Consider the following 24979-nt stretch of genomic DNA (forward strand, 5'->3'; position numbering starts at 1 on the left):
GAGGGCAGGCGGATACCACTAGATCATGGGAAGAAACACCATCTTTTTGTTTACCCTACAAAGAGTTTCTGTTCTAAAATTGAGGAGTAAGTGTTCATCGATATTTCTGGTAGCGGCTACACTGTTCTAGATGCAAAGTCCCACGAAAGCTTCTCTGGGACTGGACCTCTCCCGCTGGGTGTGAAGTCCCACGCACTTTTGCAGTAGTGAGGGAGGTAGGGTGTGAGGCTGTAAGCCAGCAGTGTTGCAGATTTCCCTATAAACAAACGGGGGAGAAGTTCACTCATTCCTCTCCAGAGAGGCCTGGTACTTTCGTTCTAAAGCTCTGGTTTCCTCGGGGAACAGAATTGCTAAAGCGCAATAGGTGCGTTGTCTTTAGTCTTCCCGGTTCCCTCTGAGGGCCGGAAGGGGTTAAATATTAGGCTCCAGGATCTTGGGAGAAGGTAAGGCGGGGAGGTCTGAGGTGAGGGGCTGCGGACCCGGTGCTAGAGAGGTGTCCCTAGAAGGGCTCGTTTCCCTACCGTTTGAGTGGCTTTATTGGGAAGGGTGAATGGAAGTTTCTTGGACCTGAGCGAAGAGGGTAAGGGCTTAGTTGGCCAAAACAGACTCCAGGACCGTGGGGGTGAAATTTCCAGTATCCCAAGTTAGAGTCCATAGCTGAGTTTGTCTGCTGCTCACTGAAGTCTTGAGCACCTCCTTCCCTAGAAATCCGCATCCCCACACCACAGAGGAGTGACATTTGTGTGTATGGAAACTAATTTTAAAAGATCTCGCGGTGTAAGACAGGTCTGATCATTTTGGTAGGTTTTCTCATATCCTGTTCCTTCCCTCCTGTTCGGTAAAAGGTTTTTGTAATCGTCCAAGAGATGAGAAGAAAGTCTCTTTATTAAATTAGAGACTGGTCTGGTTATGGTTGGCTGGTGGAGAAGGGATTCTGACACGTGGGAGGCGGTTCTGTTGCAACTTGTTCCAGAGGGGTTTTATTCCCCCTTCCCCTTTCCCTGTAAAACAAATAGGTAAACAAAAAGCAAGAATCCTAACACCGGCAACTAATACTGGAAAACTTTCAGCGTGAGACGCTTTCTTCCGGGCTTGTTTTCAAAAATAATCTAATATAGCACAACTGGTTTCTTTTGAAATCCTATCATTTCATTATATTAAGAAGAAATAACCAAATTTAAGGCATATTTCCTTCTTTTAATGGGCTCGAGAAGTCGTTAGATATTGCTAGATGAGAATGTTGTTAAGAGGTTTGTAAATCATAGCTTAATTATTAACATATACTCGAGTTTTTTTCTTGAGCGTTTTTAGACTTCAAATTATTCAGGACAGGAGGTTTTGTAATTCTAAACAGGTTTGGGAACTTCTAGAGCCAGGTGATCGTAATGTGTCATTTGCTGACAGCATGATACCTTTATTCTAAGTGAACTTATTGGAGAAATAACATTCAGTCTTTAAGCCAAAAGGAGAGAGAAAAAATCTAAATGTAGCTATGTGAGTGCCCAAGAAAAGCTTCAGTAGGACGTGTCTTTATAAAGCACCTATTGAAGAAAGTGTATTTGTTTCTCTTTTTGAATTAATGGAAAAGAGGAGAAAAAAAATAATGGGTTAGACAGAAACAGTTTCTCTGTGAGGGTAGCCTGAGGGATGCACTTTAAATGTTTATATTCAGGCCCTCACAGAATCCCAGTCCCTTCTTAGCATCAAACAGACTCAGTGGGCTGGGGTAAGGGATTCTGATCCTTGTAAAGAATATTGATTTAACTACACAGTTTCTTTTTTAAAATTTTATTTTTATTTTTTATTTTTAGGTGGATACAATATCTTTATTTTATTTGTTTTTATGTGGTGCTGAGGATTGAACCCAGTGCCTCGAACCCAGTGCCTCATACATGCGAGGCCAGTACTCTACCATTTGAGCCACGACCCCAGCCCCCACAGTTTCATTTTTTTAAGAGGCTGTTCTCCCCACATTTGAAGTACTTTCTTGAAAGTACCCTGGAGCTCAGATTTACTTAGGTAACCCTGAATAAGTATTTACCAGTCCTGATGTCTGAAAGTTTTCAATCATGTGTCCAGACAAGCCTGTCTTCTCGTCTTCTTCCTGAAAACTCACATATTCATGAGTTAGAACCTATGCAGAAGCAATATGTTTTTTGTAATGTGGCTGCTGAACTGCTTTTTATAGTGAAGAGATCTTCAGAATTATATAACTGTTTCCCTTGTTATTTTATGTTAAGAATCAACTTCTCTTGATTAGTAGCCACAAACATTTAGAGACTTGTAAATAAGTAGTGAGTTTTAAAGGGTTGTAAAGCGCACTAATTATAAGTCTTGTATCTCCATAGTATGTTGTTGGTAAGTACTTCATTCTCCTACATATTTTTATCAAGTTTATTTGAACTACAAAATTATACAAATCAAAAGGTACTGTGGTCTTATCTAAATGACCGTAGTTATACCATTCCACATTGCCATAAATTCATTATATCATAAAATATCACTAGTTCATGGGCTGGGAATATAGCGCATTGGTAGAGCACTTGCATGGTATGTGCAAAGCCCTGCGTATGTGGATTGAATCCAGGGGTGCTTTACTACTGAGCTGCAATCTAGGTTCTTTTTATTATTATTTTGAGACAGTCTTGCTAAATTGCTGAGGCTGGCTTCAAACTTGGGATATTCCTACCTCAGCCTCCCAAATCCCTGAGAGTACAGGTGTGTGTGACCATGCCCTGCTAACTAGTTCATCATTTTAAAAGTGATATAGACTGATTCACTAATCATATTTATTTTTACCAAACATACAGTGATTAGGTAATTTTGCATTTTTGGTACCCCTTGGAGGTTTTACTTATGGATGAAAGGAGGAATTTGTTTTCATTTTGCTGACCACTAGTTGACATTTAGCTGTTATAGCATCAAAATAAAGTTGATGTTTTTGGACATCCTGATCAATTTGTCTTAATACTTGATTGCTAAACTATCATTAAGGGTAGCCAAATATATATAATGTAGACTGATCTGAATTTTTTCCTAGCAAACTCATTTTTAATTTAAAAGTTTAATGAATTAGCTACTTTGTTCTCAAATAGTACTGAGTGGTACATGCCTGTAATCCCAGCGACTCAGGAGGCTGAGGCAAGAGGATCTAAAGTCAGAGGCTAGCCTTGGTAACTTGGTGATACCTTGTCTCAAAATAAAAAGAGTGGTGGTGGTGGGGCATGTAGCTCAGTGGTAGAGTGCTTGCCTAGCATGCACCAGGACCTGAGTTCAATCCCCAGAAGCATAAAAAAAAAAAAAAAAAAAAAAGGAAACAGTTATTCTTAGTTTTTTTTTGATTGACTTACTTATAATGACACACTTTATCATAATCCAGAATGCTAACCCCAAATTTCTTGACAATTAGAAACATATTTGATCCTTTTTTTTTTTTTTTTTTTTTTTGCGTGGGGTCTTGCTATATTTCCCAGGCTGGCCTTGAACTCATGAACTCAACGGATCCTCCTTTTTCAGCCTTTACAGTAGCTAGGACTAGGCAAGAGCCATCACATTGGGCTTCTTGCCATCTTACAAATTTCCTTCAAGTTAGTATTTTAGAATTTACATATAATGAAAAGGGAGAGCATAAAACACATAAAAAATAGTTTTAATTTCTAAGGGTGATAGCATACTTGTCTGTGACAGTAAAATACTGAAACTGCTTGTTATTTTTTCTTTTCTTTCTTTCCAGTTATAATTAAGCATGTTTCCACTGACTGAGGAAAATAAGCATGTGGCTCAGTTGTTGTTCGGTACTGGCACCTGTCCAAGATGTATCTTCAGATTCTGTGGCGTGGATTTTCATGCACCATACAAACATTCATATGAGGTATTTCCATTTTTTTTAAGATAAGAAAGATTTTCTGTATTTTAAAAGGAATGCCGATACCTTTGAGGGAAAGTATCCATAATTCTTCATTAAATAAAAATTTGCTAATAAAATAACGACTGATAATTATAATTTTGGACTTGTCATTACCTTAAAAATTAGTCTAGGATTTTTTTCTTAAGCAATTATAGGAATTTTTGTTCCCTAGGAATTGCTTCTTGAGTGATTATTTAACATTTAGTGTAGAGGGATCTTTGTGGAGGAATACTCTGGTACACTGAGTGTTTATGTACACCTTTCCTAAAAGTTATCTCAATATAATATCACAAAATATTGCTTCTCACCAGGTATTAGTAAGATGTGACATGAAAGGATTGTAGTTCAGACTTCTCTTAAGTGGAAGCATTTTTTTTTTGCCTTTTATCAATATTTCCAGTCATATTTCTAAATAGCTGAAATCTTATATTGCCTAACAAAGGGGATGCATTCTGAGAGATGTGACCTTAGGTGATTTTGTGCTTGTACAAATATTTAGAGTATACTCTTACAAACTAAGATGGCTATGATATCACTAGGCAACACAGTCTTCAGGGACAATCATTTGTATATGCAATCCTTTGTTGATGGAAACATTCTATGGTGTATGACTGTATTTGAACACTGTAGAAGTAAATGCTTGTTGTCATCATTATTCTATTAATTACAACAAAAGTAATGTGTAGAGATCTTTGACATTTATGGTAATAAGCAGAACTTTGTCATTTAATGGGATACTTTCACATAAAATATGTTTGTGAAATATGTTTGACGAATATATTTTGACATTCTTTTCGGAGATAGTAACAGTATGTGTGTAAATATACACACACACTCATATACATACATCCTCAGTTTCTTAAAATTTAAAAACCTGTCCAGCAATTAACAATCACCTTCATTTTTCTTCTATATTTGTTGTTCCTATTATTTTAGAAAATATAATGCTCATTATTCACTTAGCATTACTATATATCAAGTTCTTACGTAATCCCAGTAATAACTTATTAGGTAAGTACATACTATGATTGTCTCTATTTTCAGATGAAGAAACTGAGGCACAGAGAGGTTAAACAACCTGTCCAAAGTTACACAGCTATTAAGTGAGCAAGCTAGGATTTGAACAGTCTGTGTCAGAGTCCAAAGCCTAGGATTTGGAGCTAGAAGAAATGGATTTGAATCCCAGTTCCACTGCTTTCCAGCTTCACTTTACTCTTCTGTAAATGGGAATGATGATAACATCTACCTCACAGGATATTAAGGGACAATATCTAATAAAGTATGTGAAAAAACTTTGAAAACTGAAAGTGGCACATATTCTGTGATGATCAATATATATGCATATATTCATTTATATACAAGGTGACTGGTTTTGGGTAACCTTCTGTATACATTTTTTTCAGACACATTATACATGTCATAAGATTCACAATGTATATTATATGAAGATACCAAGTGTTGCCAACTTTTGCTCATATCATTTTATGTAAATATACAAAACATTTGAAAACTATTTTTAAGTGTTTTTAAATTTTGATTTGTTACATTCATAGGTATATAGGCCTGTGTACATATACATGTACTATGTTATGCTGACATTATAGATAGTAAGTAATAAACATTTTTGTGGGTCATAATATACTTATGTGTGCTGTATATATGAGTATTTCCATGTTGAAACAGAATAACTAATGTTGCAATGAAATCAATTAATTTGAAAGATTTTTCCCTTTAGAGTCAGTAGTGTAATCTGAATGAATTTCAGAAAGATATTCTTCAACAACTAAATAATAAAACCTAATGAAGAAATAGTAAACATTCTCTGATTATTTACATGAGTAGACTATCTGAAGTATGAGAATATTTTAAAAGGAATGCTAGTTTTTACATTCTAATACACGAAATTAAGCAAACCAGAATATAGAGAGGGTTTCTTTCAATTAATGTTTACGTATGGTTTGAAATTATGGTGCCTAATTTCAGCACTGCCAGCATCTCTGTCCTTTGTTAGTAAGTTGTCTCAAAATTGTTCTTCTTTTTTTTTTAATTAATAGACTTCTATGTCTAAATGATCAAATTTCATATTAAACAAATATTGTACTTGTGAGGTTTTCATGTTTGTGAGATTATGGAAGATGGAAACTCACTTTGTATTTTCTTCTTTTTATTTGAAGATGAAGTGTTGGGATTCAAACCTAGGGCCTTCTACATGCTGAGGAGGTACTCTACCACTCAGCTACATCCCCAGCTCTGTTTGTATTTTTATGTAATATTAATAATTAGAATTCAAGTTTGTTTTTATTGAAATTAGGTAGTGAATACTCTTACAAGAAAGAACTACTGACCAAATTAGTAAATTTGTTAATGGAGCCTTTTTGCCTAAGATTTAGGGTTTTAGGTTATCTGATATATGGGACTCTTGATATTTACACATATAAATATATAAATTATATATAAGTTTTTCTTAAATTCCTTAGAAAGCCAATGCTGGTTAATAAAATAATTGCTTTAGAATTGATGTAAATCAACAGTGTACAATCTATGTACACTGCTATAATTTGATCTATATAACTTGATCTGCTATAATTTTCACTTACGTTTTCTTGCTTCATCTTATCCAGAACTCCTTAAGGACATCATAAAAGGGTCATTCCTTTATTTTATTTTATTAACTTTTCAGGAGTTGCTTAATGATATACAGAAATTTCTGAAAGCTGAAAAAGATGAATTAATTTTGGAAGTTCCAAACCCACCTCTCAAGAAAATTCGGCTTCAAGAACTGGAAGATGGGATTGATAATCCGAGTCAAAATGGGGAGAACAAGATCTCTGTTATTGAAGATGGGAGCATTGCTTCCCCAAACTCAAATTTAAATGTAAATGTATGCAATGTTTGCCTAGGAATTCTTCAAGAATTCTGTGAGAAAGAGTTCATTAAAAAGGTAAATGATTTGTTTCTTATTATAGGGATAATTATGTAGATTTTCAGTTTTAAGGCTTAGAATTCTTTTTTTTTTTTTTTTTTTTTGTAGTTGGTCACAATATCTTTATTTTATTTATTGTTATGTGGTGCTGAGGATTGAACCCAGCGCCTAGCACGTGCTAGGCGAGTGCTCTACCGCTGAGCCACAACCCCAGCCCCTAAGCTTAGAATTCTTGTATGGAAAGGAATGGTGCTGTTATTTTAACTTGTTTCACATGAATGAACCACTAAAATATTTAAAAAAAATTTTTTTTTTTGGAAGAGCCTACTATACTTGCTGGTATAGGCCTGTAATCCCTTGTCTTTTGGGAGGCTGAGGCAGGAGAATTGCAAGTTCAAAGCCAGCCTCAGCAACTTAGCCAAGCCCTAAGCTACTTAGTGAGACCCTATCTCAAAATAATAAAAAGAGCTGAAAATGTGGCTCAGTGGGTAAGCATCCTGGGTTCAATCTCTGGTATTAAAATAGAAAAAGAAAAGCCTGCTATTCTGACATTCCTTTGCATCAACATATTTGAAAATTAATGGAATTTATATCCTTATTTTTCAGTCATTAGTGATATTCAATTGAAGAAAAATATAGCATTTTGTTTTCCTTTGCTTTTAACATAGTTCAGGAGTTGGAGAAAAGTTCTTTCTTAGTCATAGCTAACATTACCTAGAAAAAACAAGTGTTACAGCCTTGAAAATGATTAATTACTGGATGTGGGGTTGCCTTTTGTTTCTTGCTGTCAAGAGCACTATAGTTGGCTTTATTTTATTTGAAAATATTTAAAATTATGAGATGACCTAACAGAAAACTATTTTGACATTCATCGGATTGTTCTGCAGGCGTCACTCCTGGCTGTTTTGGTACTTTATGACACTTATCTTGAGGGTGATAGCAAATATTTAATTTCAGAAGGTTTATAAGAGTTCCCCACTCTGTGTGTGTGTGTGTGTGTGAGAGAGAGAGAGAGAGAGAGAGAGAGAGAGAGAGAGAGAGAGATGTATGTTTTTTTCTTTTGTGGTGCTAAGCATTTAACCAGGCCCTGGTGCATGCTAGGAAAGGTCCTCTACCACTCAACCTAAATCCCCAGCCCCAAAGTGTGAGTTTTGAAATTTTGCAGTGTCTTTTCCTAGACTAGAAATTCATGTTATGAAATTTAAAATTTTTAGCTATTCTTGGGAATTTACATAAATGTAATACTTTTTTAGGTGTGTCAAAAGGTTGAGGCCTCTGGGTTTGAATTCACAAACTTGGTATTTTCAGTCTCCTTCCCACCACAGCTCTCTGTAAGAGAGGTAAGTTCTTTTTCATACATAATACTACATGTAAAATGCATGCTAGGAATTTCTTAAAATAGGAATGTGAAAATATTCCTTACCCTATTATGTTTAACAAATTTTGTGTACTTCTTGAATGATTGAAAGATTTTATATTTGTTGAATAGATAAATAAAAAAGAATTTATTGATTTAATTTAGTTTATTAATGCCAAGACTGCCTTTTTTTTTTTTAAAGCTGAGGATGGAACCCAGGGCCTTATGCATGCTAAGCACATGCTCTATCACAGAGCTACACCCACAGCCCCCCTGTACTTTATATTTTTAAAGATCCTTATTCAAAAATAAATATTTATTGAGCATTAAGTTTGTGTGAGGCAAAATAGAGAAAGACATTTGACCCTGGACTCCAGAGATTCTTTAAGGTAGATATAAGAATGTTATAATATTCTTAGGGTAAGGGTCATTTCAATTATGATGAATTTTCTTATTCTCTGGAGTCTAAAAATATAAAAAGGTAGCACCTTATATAGTCATTGATGAAAAGGAGAAAAATAGCTTCATATATAAACTTTTTTCTTTGTTAGCAAAAAACCTGTCTTTGTTAATACTATTAAATATTGTATAAAGATTTCTGTAATGAGTTTCTAAACATACCCATTTACATTTTTGAAGTGTCTTTCCCTAAGAATCCCAAAGTGTCACCAAAATATTACATCTTATACTATATCACTTTCTTTGAGCATGTTTGTTAGTCACAAAAAGGCCAAAGATTAAATTAAGACTTATTTAGGATGGATAGAATGATAAGAGCTGGGAAGTGAGAAAGAAGAGAATAATTTTAAGTAGTATATCTTGATGACAAGATAACTTAGCAAATGGAAGAACAAAGGGGTTGATGACGATTTCCTGAGGTTTATAAACAGAATTATTTTCTTGCCAGTCGTTTAAGTATTTCTCAGTGATAGACAACTCAGGTCCAGTTTTGGTAGAGAGAAACAGACTTCCAAAAGCAAAGTGACTCACAAAAGTTGTAGTGTTTGCAGAACAAAAATAGGAATATGAAGTATATTTTCCATATGTGGTTATGTATTTTACTACAAAATATAAACTTCTTAAGGTTTATATTTGTACATTAAAATCATGGGTATCCATTTATCATTTGAACAATATTAATTTAATATTTATCAAATACTTGTGAGGTATTTATGTTTCATATTAAAAATAGAAGATGATGCTGGCCTGGGGTTGTGGCTCAGCAGTAGAGTGCTTGCTTAGGGCATGAGATGCCCTGGGTTCAATCCTCAGCACCATATTAAAATAAAGGTATTGTGTCCAACTACAATTAAAAAAATAAATATTGAAAAAAATAAGAGATGCTGTCCTTAAAAAACAGAATTATTCTGCTTACTTTTTGTAACTGATTTTAGCCAATAAACTGTTTAGCAGAAACCTGACTATTCCATTTATTGGAGAATTAATATGTTTCTATAACTTTGTATGAAGTGTTTTCATTTCTGTTACTAGGTAACATTTTATCTATTCGTTTAAGAATAACCATTATTTCGAAGTATAAGGCTTTAAATGCAATGTACTCTTTGTGTCTCATATTTCTTCAGAAAATTATGTTTCATGGTTCATTTTTGAATTTTCTTTTATTATTATATGTTGTTACTGGATTTTTTGGGTTGTATCGGGGATTAAACTCAGGGGCACTCAACCCCTGAGCTATATCCCAGGCCCTATTTTGTATTTTATTTAGAGACAGGGTCTCACTAGCTTTGAACTCTCGATCCTCCTGCCTTAGCCTCCTGAGCCGCTGGAATTATGGGCATGCACCACCTGGCCTGGCTGTTATTTTCTTTTCTTGCCATCTTTTATACTTCTTTGGAGTTCAGATATGCTGTGCAAGCCAGACTTAAAATAAATTACTCTTTAAAATATTTTTTTTTTGAGTACTGGGAATTGAACTCAGGTGCACTCGGCCACTGAGCCCCATCCCAGCCCTATTTTGTATTTTTATTTAGAGACAGGATCTCACTGAGCTGCTAAGCACCTTGCTTTTACTGAGACTGGCTTTAAACTTTCGATCTTCCTGCCCCAGTATCCCGAGCTCCTGGGATTACAGGCTTGCGTCACTGCTCCCGGCTTTTTAATATTTTTTATTAAAAATAAAAATTTAATTTATATTTAATTTTATATTTAATTTATATAAAATTATAAAATTATATATAAAATTTATATTTAATTTTTTACATATCCCAATTTAATTATTCATGTCCTCAGAATAGTCTTGCATTTTGAATATAAATTCTGTGACTTCTTTATTCTATATTATGGCTTTGAGCTTAGATCTTTTAAATATTTTAACTTAGAACTTGCTTGTTTTATATAGAATAAACATGTCAATATACATGAAATTGATTGGTGCCGTTATCTCATCATTCAGTGTGGAATATACAATTGAGTCAATTTAAAGATTTGATTTTTTCCATTTCTAAGAACTAAATTATGATCACTGATATATTGATTTGAAAGCAAAAATTTTATCAATATGGTAGTATTTGTTTTATTTCTGCTTACAGAAGGACCAAGGAAAGGAGTGACCTCAAGTAAAATATTTTTTTAAATTTTTTTTTTTAAGTGAGAGTGAGAGAGAGTGAGAGAGAGAGAATTTTTTTAATATTTATTTATTTTTTTTTAGTTTTTGGCAGACACAACATCTTTGTATGTGGTGCTGAGGATCGAACCCGGGCCGCACGCATGCCAGGCGAGCGCGCCACCGCTTGAGCCACATCCCCAGCCCCAAGTAAAATATTTTTAAAATATAAAACTCTTAACAATCCTATTTCTGATTATAAGCCATAGTTTTTATTTATCTTCATTTAAACATTAATTTAAAAGTTTAAGGAAAAAGACAGCAGTTAGTGTAATTATCATTATTTTTTCACTGAGTTTGGAAGAATATGGAAGGAGATTTAGAGTACATCTCCTCAAAGTGTTTTCTCAGGAATAAGCGATGTGGTCAGGACAGCTTTAAACTGAAAACTGCTTAAGAGGAGAAAAATAAGCAAATAATTTGATGAAACACTATAAGACAGCAAGTAAGCCATGGTAAGCAAAATAAACAGAGGCAGTATTTAGAGGTCACAGAATACAACAGTGTGGAAAGTATCCAGACCTTATGCTTAGTGTCTCCAAAGTTTATAATGGCACACAAAATTTAAATGATAAAGTTGAAATTATAATGGAGAAAAGCAGATATCTCATGACTGTCATGGTAACTTTCTGGGTTTGAGCTAACCTTTTGAATGTGACAGTGGAAGGATAAGTCTTTATAAGGCCCATATTTGTGAGAAGGAAAGCTGTAATATATGATATGGCAAGAAGTTATATACCTATGTTAAGATGTATGATGAGAGTGAAATGTTGCTGAACATTATCAAATGGAGATTAAAAGGAGAGAGAAACAAGGATGAGTAGAGGAGTGGATTTCCTTAAAATCCCTCTTTCCGCTGTGTGCACACCTGTAATCCTAGTGGTTCAGGAGGCTGAGGTAGGAGGATTGAGAGTTCAAAGCCAGCCTCAGCAAAAGCAAAGCATTTAACAACTTGGTGAGACCCTGTCTCTAAAGAAAATACAAAATAGGGCTAGAGATGTGGCTCAGTTGTTGAGTGCCATTGAGATTAATTCCCAGCACCCCTTCCCCCAATAAATTCTCTCTTTCCTTGTTGGGATAGAATCGAGAGGGAAATAATTTTTATCTATAAGGAATTATACAGAAACTATTCTGTAGAGATATATGTTAAGTTTTTTGAACTCCAAAATCCTATGTAGAAAAAAATGTATAATTTTTTTTTGTTACCTTGTGTACTCATGGTTGATTTCCCTAAACTTCTACACCATAGCACAACACAAAAATTACTATAGAATGAATGTCACAGACTTATGCTAATATTAGGCTAAATTCACATTTGTGGGAAAAGAGCATTCCATTAAGTCCTTAAATGCTTTAGAGACTTAATTCTTACTAGTTAAATCCAGTAGAGGGCAATATTGTACTATCAGTTTGGTTTATTGGCCTTTCATGGGTAGCCTGTGGGAAATATTTTGCTCAGACTAATGACTTTAAATGGATGTACTGTCTTTTAGATGTTGCTTATATGAAACACCCTGCTTCTCAGTATGCAATATGATATGGTTGAAGTTTTAGTTGTCAAATCCAAACTTTTCTTCTTTCATTTATTATAATTTTATATATCCATGTTTTGCACTAAGTACTACAAATTATACAAAGTCCTAGAAAAGTAGCTAAAAATATAGTGTCATTTCTGTTGTAACTTTTTAAAAAAAATATTTATTTTTTAGAAGTAGTTGGACACAATACCTTTATTTTATTTATTTTTTATGTGATGCTGAGGATCGAACCCAGGGCCTTGCACGTGTAGACGAGTGCTGAGGATCGAACCCAGGGCCTTGCACGTGTAGACGAGTGCTCTACTGCTGAGCCACAACCCCAACCCTTGTGGTAACATTTTTTACTTAAGAAATTATCTTTAAAATTTCTGACGAATGAGTACTCAAAAAACTTGGATTAAATCTGTAGGTTCTTAACCAGTTTGGGATCATTGATCTCATTTAGAATCTGAAGAAAGTGATGAGTTTGCTTGTCCTAAGAATATACATATTCAAAATTTTGCACGTACTTAGAGATCTCTTGATTTTACAGCCGTTAATTTTAGATTTTTTTTCTTAATTGAATAATCCAGTAAAATTTGTCCTGTTATAAATTGATGGACTTATTTTTTCTAAAGGACTTTTTTCTGTTTTTATTCCATTGATCAGAATTTGACTAGAAATAGAGCAACACATTTGAGTTTATGTTTTATGAGGACTGAGCTATCTGTCTTCATTCATTAACCCAACGCTTTGATTTGGTACGTGTGTTTTTTCTCCATATCCTTGGATTCTCAATTTTTATTTTGCTTGACAGGCACCCTTCTTAAGTCTTGTGGCTCTCACTTGCCATTTAAGACCAATCCACATTCTATTCATTGTATAAGCCTTTTCTGAGCTAGTTAACTAAGGAGTTTTCAGAATTTATACCCCTATGTTTGGTTGGATTATTTGTCTAGAACTTACTTTAATTTTTATATGACCCATTTATCCATGCGAAGCATTTTTCCAAGATTGTTGAATGAAGCACCGAAAAACATGCATAATTATAGAAATTACTATCTCTGCTCCTTTAAGGATCTTTCAATAGATTCTACATAAGTAAGTCCAGTGTGGATAGTAATCTTAGTATGTTTTAAGCACACAAGCTGCAACTTTTGAAACGCTTCACAGGACATGAGTGTGTCCATGCAGCAATCCAAGCCTTTCTTCTTTATGAAAAGTAACTCCAGGAGCTTGCCCCGTGACTGTATCAGTGCATGAAAGTCTGCATTATTAGAACCAGGAAATCACAGATCTTTAGGAGACCCTGGTGATCATGTAGAAGATGGCTCCCTACCTTTTTTATGGAACTTATTTAAAAACTGATGATATCCACATGGTTATGACTTCTTGGAGCCCTAGTTAGGCCACCACTTTGAGTGTAAAGCCATTCATACCTATCAAGAATGCCTGAGGGAGAGTCTGGAAATTCCTAACTTTTATGTTTAAGTTGACCCCTTTTTAATTTCTGAAAGTTTAATGGGTCCCTGGTACCTGTGGATTGGAAAGATACACGTGGGTAAATGTTTTTAATCCTCATGTAGAGGAACCACTTCGTCTAATCATTTCATTCATCTCCAGTTGAAGACCAGGAAACCAAAGTTCATAGATGCTATGGGATTTGCCCAGTGTGTCACATTTATTGGAATTTAGGTATGCCTTCCTGCTCCTTTTTTTTTTTTTTTTTAAACTGTACCATCTCTCCATCTGTATTTTGTTTATGTAACTACCTTGGCTTCATGGGCATTATCTTTCCTACTCCATGGATTCTTTTTAAAAATTATTTATTTAAAAATGTATTGCTGCATTATAATTATATATAATAGTGGAATTTATTGTGATATATTCGTACCAGTGTATGGCATAATTTGATCCTTTTAATTTCCCAGAACCTCCCTTTTTCCTTTCTTTCTTCCTCCTCTCCCTGGTCCCCTTTCTCTGTGTGCATCCCTTCTGTTTTCATGAGATTTTTTTTTTTTCTCCCTCTAGCTTCCACATGTGAGAGAAAACATATGACCCTTAACTTTCCGATTCTGTCTTCCTCTCATGTTGTATCCATTTTCCTGCTAATGACATTTTTTTTAAATAATTGAGTAAAACTCCATTGTGTATATATGCCACATTCTCTTTATCTATTTATCTGTTGATGGGCACCTTGGCTGGTTCCATAATTTGTGAATTGCACTGCTGTAAACATGGGTATTTATGTATTGCTATTGTATGCTGACTTTAATTCTTTTGGATAAATATTAAGGAGTGGTATAAGGTCATATGGTGGTTCCCTTTGGAGTCTTTTGAGGAATCTCCATGCTGATTTCCATAATGGTTATACTAATTTAAAATCATACCATCAGTGTATGAGTTCCTTTTTCCTTGCCAGTGTTTGTTACTATTTATTTTCTTGATGATTGCCATTCTAACTGGAATAAGTTGAAATCTTAGCATAGTTTTTTTGTTTTGCATTTCCATCATTTTTTTCATGTGTCTGTTGACCAATAGAAATATTTGTTTAGATGCTCATTTGTTGATTGGGTTATTTGTTTTATTTTGTGTTAAGTTTTTTGAGTTTTTAAAATATATTTTGGATATTAATCCTGATGGAAGAATAGCTGGCAAAGATTTTCACCCATTCTGAATCTATGTTCTCTGTTCAGGCTCTTAATTGTTTCCATTGCCGAGTAGAAGCTTTTTAATTTGATGTTATCCCATTTATTAATTCTTGGCATTATTTCCTGAGCTTTAGGAATTCTACAGAGGAAATTTAACAATAATTTTGCATATCTTTGTACATGGTAGGTCCTTGCATTTTCTAATGTCTTTTTCAATTTGTTCTATAATTTTCATTGTAGGGGTCTTTTACCTTCTTGGGTATATTTATTCCTCAGTATTTTATTTATTTTTGAAACTATGTGAATGGAGTTGTTTTCCTGCCTTTTTGTGGATTAATTATTTATGAATAGAAAAATGCATTGATTTTTATATCCTGTTATTTGCTGAATTTGCTTATTAGCTCTAGCAGTCTTCTGGTGGAGTTTTTTGGATCTTTTAAGTATTGGATCATAGTATCTGCAAACAGTGATAATTTTACTTCTTTTTTCCTATTTGTATCCCTTTTATGTCCTTCTATTGCCTAATTGCTCTAGATAAAAATTTAAGTACTGAATAGGGGTAGTGAGAGTGGATATCTTTGTCTTATTCCTGATTATAGAGGAAATGCTTTAGATTTTCCCCCATTCAATATGATGTTTGCCATGGGTTTGTCATATATAGGCTTTATGATTGATGATTAGGTAGGCTCCTTCTATCCCTAGTTTCTTCATTGTGTATAACATGAATGGATGCTGAATTTTGTTGAAGACTTTTTCTGCATCTTTTGAGATGATCATATAATTTTTGTCCTTGATTCTATTTATATGGTGAATTACATTTATTGATTTGTGTATGTTGAATCACCCTTGCATGTCTGGAATGAAACCAACTTGATCATGATATATAGTCTTAATGTATTATTGAATATGATTTGCTAATATTTTATAAAAGATCTTTACATTTATGTTCATCAAGGATATTGGTCTGTGGTTTTCTTTCCTTGATGTGTCCTTATCTGATTTTGGTATCAGGATGATGTTAATATCATAGAATGAATTAGAAGTATTCTACCTCTTTCTCTTTCATGAAATAATTTGAGGAGCATTGGGATTAATTCTTCTTTAAAGATCTAGTGGAATTCAGCTCAGAATTCATCTGGTCCTGGGCTTTTCTTTGTTTTAAGGGTTTTTAATCTCATTGTTATTGGTCTGTTTAGACCTCTTGGTTGAATTTTTTTTAAAATATATTTTTAGTTGTTGATAAACCTTTATTTTATTTATTCATATGTGGTGCTGAGAATTGAACCCAGTGCCTCACACATGCCAGGCAAGTGCGTTACCGCTGAGCCACAGCCCCAGTCCACCTCTTGGTTGAATTTTGGTAGGTCATTTGTGTCCATAAATTTACTCATTTCTTCAAGATTTTCTAATTTATTGGAATATAAGTTTTCAAAGGAATTCCTAGTGAACCTCTGGATTTCAGTGATATCTGTGGTGATATCTCCTTTTTCATCTCTAATTTTATTAATTTAGGTCTTCCCTCTCTTTTGGTTAGTTTGGTTAAGCGATTCTCAGTGTAACTCTTTGTTATATTGATCCTCTATCTATCTATCTAATTCTTTATTTATTTCATTTTGGCTCTCAATTATTTCCTTCCTTCTACTTATTTTGGAATTGGCTTACTCGTGTTTTCCTAGGGTCTTGAGCTGCATGATTAGGTTGCTTATTTGGTCTCTTTCTGATTTTTTTTTGGTGGGGGGGTGGAATTCTGAGGATTGAACGCAGGGGCACTCAACTGCTGATCCACATCCCTGGTTCTATTTTATATTTTATTTAGAGATAGGGTATCACTGAGTTGCTTAGTGCCTCACCATTGCTGAACTCAAAATCCTCTTGCCTCAGCCTCTCGAGCCACTGGGATCTTTCTGATTTTTAATGTAGCAATTCATAGCTATAAACTTTCTTCTTCATAGTGTCTCAGAGATTCTGATATGTTGTATCTCTATTCTTATTTGCTCCTAAAAATTTTTAAATTTCTACCTTGATTTCTTCTGTGGCTCATTCATCATTCAAAAGTGCATTGTTCAGTGTCCATGTATTTACATAGATTTTCTTGCTGTTGATTTCAAGTTTCATTCCGTTATGAGATAAGATGCAAGGAATTATATAAAAAAAATTTATATTTGCTAAGATTTGCTTTGTGTCCTAACATATAGTCTATTTTGGAGAAAGTTTCATGAGCAGTTGAGAAGAAAGTGTATATTCCATATATGATTTATAGTGTTTTTTAGGTCTGAAGAATCTTTGCTGATGTTATGTCTCAATGACCTATCTATTGATGACAAAGGTGTGTTGAGAAATGTTTGGTTTATGTAATAAGCACATCAGCATATTTTCATGTTGGATTATTCCCTTTACCAGTATGTAGTGACTGTCTTTGTCTCTTCTGATTAGTTTTGGCTTGAAGTCTACTTTGTTGGATATGAGGGCATCTACTTTTGTTTGCTTTTGTACTTCATTTGCATGGAATATCATTTTCCATCCTTTAACTTCTAGCCTGTGGATGTCTTTACCTGAGACGTGAGTTTCTTGTAGACAACATATGGTTAAGTCTTGCTTTTTAATCCAGTCTGCCAGTCTATGTCTTTTAATTGGAAAGTTGAAGACATTTCCATTCAGTGTTATTGTAGAGAGGTATTTATTATTTCTTGCCATTTTGATTTATTTCTAGGGCATTACCTTTTCTTAACTACTCACCTACACATTTATGAACAAAACTGAGGGCCCAGAGGTCCCAGAATGATGAATACAGGCAACTCTGCTATGTCAAAGGAAACATGGGATTAGACATGGGTGTAAATTCAGAACTTTATTATTTGATACACATCTGGTAAGTACCAAGTGAGAAAGGATGAGTATCATGTAGTGAGTCAAAGTCTAAGTAAAATGCAAGACCTGGTTAAGATGGGCAATCAGAAGTCCAGCTATTGTGGAACCAGAACAAGTAATAACTTGCTAGTAACTAATAACTCATTGTCAGGGTACAGGTACAGGGAGCCCAACAAAAACAAGAAACCAATTCTTGAGGTCATTGTAGCATGCAACAAGGATTTTTGTTTCTGGAAGTGAGTTGCTGAGGTCAAGCAGGGCTCAAAGCAAGACTAATTCTAAAACTACCACAGTAATGTATATTGGATTCTAGGAATGTATTTGTCAGGGCATTCAGACATATATTTAAATACATAAAGATGCATACATTTACTTTCTAATTTTGCCATTTTGGGGGGGCCTGAGCCCAGCTAAGTACGGTGGAGGAAAGAGCAAGGAAGCAAAGAGGTTGCTGTCATTTGTCCATCAGTGTTGGCAGAGTACGTTAGGAACGTGAGGTAGTCTTAAAAACTTGATTTTTTTTTTTGTTTTAATTTATATGCTCTTATTCTTGTGATAAAACATTTGGCATCCTTAAAATTTATAGTAAGAAATGGTAATGTGGCTGGGCACAGTGCTGCATGCCTGCAATCCCAGAGGCTTGGGAGGCTTGAAGCAGGAGGATCATGAGTTCAAAGCAGGAGGATCATGAGTTCAAAGCCAGCCTCAGCAATTTAATGAAGCCCTAAGTAACTCAGTGAGACCCTGTCTCTAAATAAAATACAAAAAGGGGCTAGGGAAAAGAAGTGGTAATGTAACAACAGAATTAAAGAGAATAGAGGGACTGGGGCTCAGTGGTAGACCTAGCACATGTGAGGTGCTGGGAATCAATCCTCAGCACCGCATATGAATAAATAGAATAGAAGCTGAAACAAATCCTTTTTATTCTTTACAATACTACAGATTGTACAGATTGAACCCAGGGGCACTTTACCACTGAGCTACATCCTCAGTTATTTTTATTTTTTGAGACAGGGTTTTGCTAAATTGTGGAGATTGGGATTGGGATTGGGATCCTCCTGTCTCAGTCACTGAGTCACCAGGATTATAAGCATGTGCCACCATGCCTGTCTACAAATCTTTTTTCTTAAAAACTTCTTGCACTGGGTATATTAGTGCATGCTTGTAATCCCAGGGATTTAGGAGGCTGAGGTAGGAGGCTCACAATTTCAAGGCCAGCCATAGCAATCTAGTGAGTCCCTAAGCAATTTAGCAAGACCCTGTTTAAAGTTTAAAACTAAGAAGTGATGGGGATGCACCCCTAGGTTCAAACCCCAGTACCAAAAAAACAAAACAACAACAGCACCCCCCAACAACAACAACCACAAAGAAATATTTCTCCACTAAATGCAACATATTAGCACATTCCTGTTTACCAACTGTGGAGAGCCTTTTATAACATTTTTTCCTCATTAATTTTTAGTATTATGACTTAGTAGACTAAATTTCAAAAAAGTGAGCTTTTAATTTAGGTTCTTGTGTTTCAGGTTTTTTTTCTTTTTTCTTGTCACCTAGAGAAGTCATAACAACCATTATTTTCTCTGATATTACCACTGTGTTTTAGACTTAGTAATTCTAACCTACCAAATTATGATTGCTTTCAATCGTATATACTAATGATAGCAAATGTACATGTGTGTATGTATATAAAAAGTGCTAGGTTTTATATGGAACAGCCACATAACCATTGTGTTTTAGGAGCAGCAAAATAAAACCCTTTTTCATCTCGGCACATTGGTGTAATCCCAGCAGTTTGGGATGCTGAGGCAGGAGGACTTGAAGTTCAAAGCCATCCTCTGCTACTTAGTAAGGCCCTACGCAACTCAGTGAGAACCCTGTGTCTAAATAAAATACAAAATAGGGCTGGGGAGGTGGCTCAGTGGTTTAGTACCTCTGAGTTCAAGTCCTATTCCCTCCACCCACCAAAAAAAACCCAAAAAAAACAACTACATCCTTTTTCAGGAAAACAAGCCACCACCATATGTTGGGTATTTGCATGACATAGAATGCTGCAGTGCTCTCTAATTTAATCCTCACAACCCCTGGAAGTAGATGGTGTTTTTATTCCCATTTTAGAGATGAAATTCAAGTTCAAGGTCACATTGCTGAAAGCTAGCAGAGGCAGGATTTGAATTCTCAGAAGTGGGTTATTGTGTTTCTGTGTTTATATCAAAGACTTAGCCCAGGTTCTGACCTTCACTGTTTTTCTCTGTCTCCAAATGATGCAATATCCTCAAACTTGGGAAAATGATCCTTGATTTAAAAAAAGAACCAGAATTCTTGTAATATTTTAACAAGAACAATAATTTAACAAGAGTGATGATAAACCATCAGTTTATTTTGTGATCCTTTTAAAAAAATAATAGTTGTAGTTAGACATAGTACCTTTATTTTATTTTTATGTGGTGCTGTGGATCGAACCCAGCGCCCGACATGTGCTAGGCAAATGTTCTACCACTGAGCCACAACCCCAGCCCCATGTGATTCTTTATTATAACTTTGCAAATAAAATTAAAATGATATTTTTTGCTCTTGCCTGCTACATTTGTGTTCAGGTTTTGTTAATAGACCACTGTCATTGCAGAAGAGTTCGGGTCAAATACCATATTAGAGAATATACCTTAAAATACAGAAATTGCCAGTCATTTCTGTGTGAAACTTAGGAAGATTGGGGTTTGTGGTGTGTGTGTGTGTGTGTGTGTGAATTTTGATATAAAGTCCCTTAATTGGAGATGGGAGTACAATAAGGCTTTCAACTATGTCCTTTTGTCATGGATATGTTTAAGAGGAGGAGACTGGTGGCAAGTGCTAGCCTAAATTTATACACATTTAACCTCATTATTGACTTCTCAGAAAACTCTTTATTAAAAAATAATCCTAGTACTTCTTCCTTTTAAAAAAAGACAGGATCAGCAAAATAGTTTTAGATCAGGTTTGTTAATAAGTGTTGAATAATCTCAGTGCTCAGCTGCTATTCCTTTTTAAAATTAGCTTGTTTTGTTTCTGGTATTGAAAGTTATTTTTACAAATCTTTCCTTTTAAATAAAACCGAATCTGTTTTCCTTCACTAATATTAACATAGTATCAAACTGATGAGATCTGTTTTCCAGATAAGAGCCCATTCCAGGTGGAAATGTTTAGCTGGGACATTTTTCTTAAGAAAATCTAAGCCTCTTTCTTCTTGTTCTTATACTTATTATACAAAGTCATCCAGTTTTTTTTTTTTAAATGAGACAAATACTTTTCAACTAATTTGGGCACTCTCATTTATAAAACTTATGTGCAAGACCTTAGTTGTATATTGGGTGGTCATTTCACAGTGCTGCTTCCTTTTTCTGCTTATAGCTTTTGTTCAACAATTAATGGGAGATAACTGGTAGTATGGCAGTCTCTGCAACTACAGCAAGAGCACTCAGAGCAGGTACTTGCAGAAGGAAGAGGACAGTTTTTATTTTTTAAAAAATTATATATATTTCTGTATGTGGCAAATGAAAGAGCCATATTGTTTTCATTAAATCATAATTTACAAGCTACACATAAATACCTGTTGAAATATTGGGTCTGGTTGAAACTCTTGATTTTTTTTTTCTGGTGTAAATCTCAGTTTAATCTCTGAAGTGATTGTTAATGTGTTACTGAGAGTAGCCCAGAAAATGTGAGAGGAACTAGTTTGAGTGGGGAAAAATAAAATGATTTTTATTTAAATGTGGTCATGAAGCATACAAAAGGAAATGGAACGATGAAATAGATGCAGAACTGTCAGCAAGGATAGCCCTTTTATTCTTGCATAGAGAATCGTAAAGTTAAATGGCTTATATTTAGAATTGAGTTCATATCCAGGAGCTAAACTTTCTGTGAAAACTAGGATATTATGATGTATATTGATTATCTCATATGCATTTGGTATATAGTCATTAGAAATTGATATTAGAAGTCATGCGTCAGTGTTTGGGTGAGACTTTCTTATTTCTGAAAGCATCACAGAAACCATTTGTCTATCAAAGAAATAGGCATGTACAATTAAGCTCTAGGGAGGAAATCAGTAACCAGGTATGAATGCTGAATTGATTCCAAAAGAGTTTTTTTTTTTTTTTTTAATTTTTTATTGTGGGTTGTTCAAAACATTACAAATTTCTTGACATATCATATTCCACACTTTGATTCAAGTGGGTTATGAACTCCCACCTTCACCCCATACACAGATTGCAGAATCACATCAGTTACACATCCATTGATTTACAAATTGCCATACTAGTGTCTGTTGTGCTCCGCTGCCTTTCCCATCCTCCACCCTCCCCCCTCCCCACCTCTCCCCTCCCCTCCCCTCCCCTCCTCTCTCTCTACCCCCTCCACTGTATAACCCTGAGGGTCTCCTTCCATTACCGTGCAATTTCCCTTCTCTCTCCCTTTCCCTCCCACCTCTCATCCCTGTTAAATGTTAATCTTCTTCTCCTGCTCTTCGTCCCTACTCTGTTCTTAGTTACTTTCCTTATATCAAAGAAGACATTTGGCATTTGTTTTTTAGGGATTGGCTAGCTTCACTTAGCATAATCTGCTCTAATGCCATCCATTTCCCTGTAAATTCTATGATTTTGTCATTTTTTAATGCAGAGTAATACTCCATTGTGTATAAATGCCACATTTTTTTTATCCATTCATCTATTGAAGGGCATCTAGGTTGGTTCCACAGTCTTGCTATTGTGAACTGTGCTGCTATGAACATCGATGTAGCAGTGTCCCTGTAGCATGCTCTTTTTAGGTCTTTAGGGAATAGACCAGGAAGGGGAATAGCTGGGTCAAATGGTGGCTCCATTCCCAGCTTTCCAAGAAATCTCCATACTGCTTTCCAAATTGGCTGCACCAATGTGCAGTCCCACCAGCAATGTACAAGTGTACCCTTTTCCCCACATCCTCGCCAGCACTTGTTGTTGTTTGACTTCATAATGGCTGCCAATCTTACTGGAGTGAGATGGTATCTTAGGGTGGTTTTGATTTGCATTTCTCTGACAGCTAGAGATGTTGAGCATTTTTTCATGTACTTGTTGATTGACTGTATGTCCTCCTCTGAGAAGTGTCTGTTCAGGTCCTTGGCCCATTTGTTGATTGGGTTGTTTGTTCTCTTATTGTCTAATTTTTGGAGTTCTTTGTATACTCTGGATATTAGGGCTCTATCTGAAGTGTGAGGAGTAAAGATTTGTTCCCAGGGTGTAGGCTCCCTATTTACCTCTCTTATTGTTTCTTTTGCTGAGAAAAAACTTTTTAGTTTGAGTAAGTCCCATTTGTTGATTCTTGTTATTAACTCTTGTGCTATGGGTGTCCTATTAAGGAATTTGGAGCCCTACCCCACAATATGTAGATCGGAGCCAACTTTTTCTTCTATCAGACGGCGTGTCTCTGATTTGATATCAAGCTCCTTGATCCATTTTGAGTTAACTTTTGTGCATGGTGAGAGAAAGGGATTCAGTTTCATTTTGTTGCATATAGCTTTCCAGTTTTCTCAGAACCATTTGTTGAAGATGCTATCCTTCCTCCATTGCATGCTTTTAGCCCCTTTATCGAATATAAGATAGTTGTAATTTTGTGGATTGGTTTCTGTGTCCTCTATTCTGTACCATTGGTCCACCCGCCTGTTTTGGTACCAGTACCATGCTGTTTTTGTTACTATTGCTCTGTAGTATAGTTTGAAGTCTGGTATCACTATACCGCCTGATTCACACTTCTTGCTTAGCATTGTTTTTGCTATTCTGGGTCTTTTATTTTTCCATATGAATTTCATGATTGCTTTCTCTATTTCTACAAGAAATGCCGTTGAGATTTTGATTGGCATTGCATTAAACCTATAGAGAACTTTTGGTAATATCGCCATTTTGATGATGTTAGTTCTGCCTATCCATGAACAGGGTATATTTTTCCATCTTCTAAGATCTTCTTCTATTTCTCTCTTTAGGGTTCTGTAGTTTTCATTGTATAAGTCTTTCACCTCTTTTGTTAGGTTGATTCCCAAGTATTTTATTTTTTTTGGAGATATTTTGAATGGAGTGGTTGTCCTCATTTCCATTTCAGAGGATTTGTCGCTGATATACAGGAATGCCTTTGATTTATGCGTGTTGATTTTAAATCCTGCCACTTTGCTGAATTCATTTATTAGCTCTAATAGTTTCTTTGTAGAGCCTTTTGGGTCTGCTAGGTATAGAATCATATCATCTGCAAATAGTGATAATTTAAGTTCTTCTTTTCCTATTTTTATGCCTTTAATTTCTTTCATCTGTCTAATTGCTCTGGCCAGTGTTTCGAGAACTATGTTGAAGAGAAGTGGAGAGAGAGGGCATCCCTGTCTTGTTCCAGATTTTAGAGGGAATGCCTTCAGTTTTTCTCCATTCAGAATGATGCTAGCCTGAGGCTTAGCATAGATTGCTTTTACAATATTGAGGTATGTTCCTGTTATCCCTAGTTTTTCTAGAGTTTTGAACAGAAAGGGATGCTGTACTTTGTCGAATGCTTTTTCCGCATCTATCGAGATGATCATATGGTTCTTATTTTTAAGTCTATTGATGTGGTGAACAACATTTATTGATTTCCGTATATTGAACCAGCCTTGCATCCCAGGGATGAATCCTACTTGATCATGGTGTACAATTTTTTTGATATGTTTTTGTATCCGATTCGCCAGAATTTTATTGAGGATTTTTGCATCTAGGTTCATTAGAGATATTGGTCTGTAGTTTTCTTTCTTTGAAGTGTCTTTGTCTGGTTTAGGTATCAGGGTGATGTTGGCCTCATAGAATGAATTTGGAAGTTCTCCCTCCTTTTCTATTTCCTGAAGTAGCTTGAAAAGTATTGGTATTAGTTCTTCTTTAAAGGTTTTGTAAAATTCTGCTGTATACCCATCCAGACCTGGGCTTTTCTTAGTTGGTAGTCTTTTTATGGTTTCTTCTATTTCCTCAATTGATATTGGTCTGTTTAGGTTTTCTATATCCTCCTGACTCAATCTGGGCAGATCATATGACTTAAGAAATTTATCTATGCCTTCACTATCTTCTAATTTATTGGAGTATAAGGATTCAAAGTAGTTTTTGATTATCTTCTGTATTTCT

The 24979-nt window shown here is 35.0% G+C and overlaps 1 protein-coding gene across 12 annotated transcripts in view; it reads left to right on the top strand.

Annotated features, from left to right (window-relative positions):
- The first annotated feature begins 19 nt into the window (after nt 1-19).
- Pus10 (pseudouridine synthase 10) overlaps nt 20-24979 on the top strand; it is a 98213-nt gene continuing 73253 nt past the window's right edge. For 2 of the 12 annotated variants that reach the window (XM_058572906.1, XM_058572918.1), the window contains exons 1-5: nt 154-364; nt 3734-3871; nt 6588-6848; nt 8084-8170; nt 10856-10960. In XM_058572906.1, the coding sequence (XP_058428889.1) occupies nt 3746-3871; nt 6588-6848; nt 8084-8170; nt 10856-10960 (579 nt within the window). In that variant the 5' untranslated portion in view covers nt 154-364; nt 3734-3745. The other 10 variants (XM_058572919.1, XM_058572917.1, XM_058572912.1 and 7 more) reach the window with 9 other exon arrangements.

This window comes from Marmota monax, unplaced genomic scaffold (genome assembly GCF_021218885.2).
Source record: "Marmota monax isolate L192 unplaced genomic scaffold, Marmota_monax_Labrador192_F-V1.1 WCK01_AAM20220418_F8-fsc00015, whole genome shotgun sequence".
In the NCBI taxonomy this organism is placed as follows: domain Eukaryota; kingdom Metazoa; phylum Chordata; class Mammalia; order Rodentia; family Sciuridae; genus Marmota; species Marmota monax.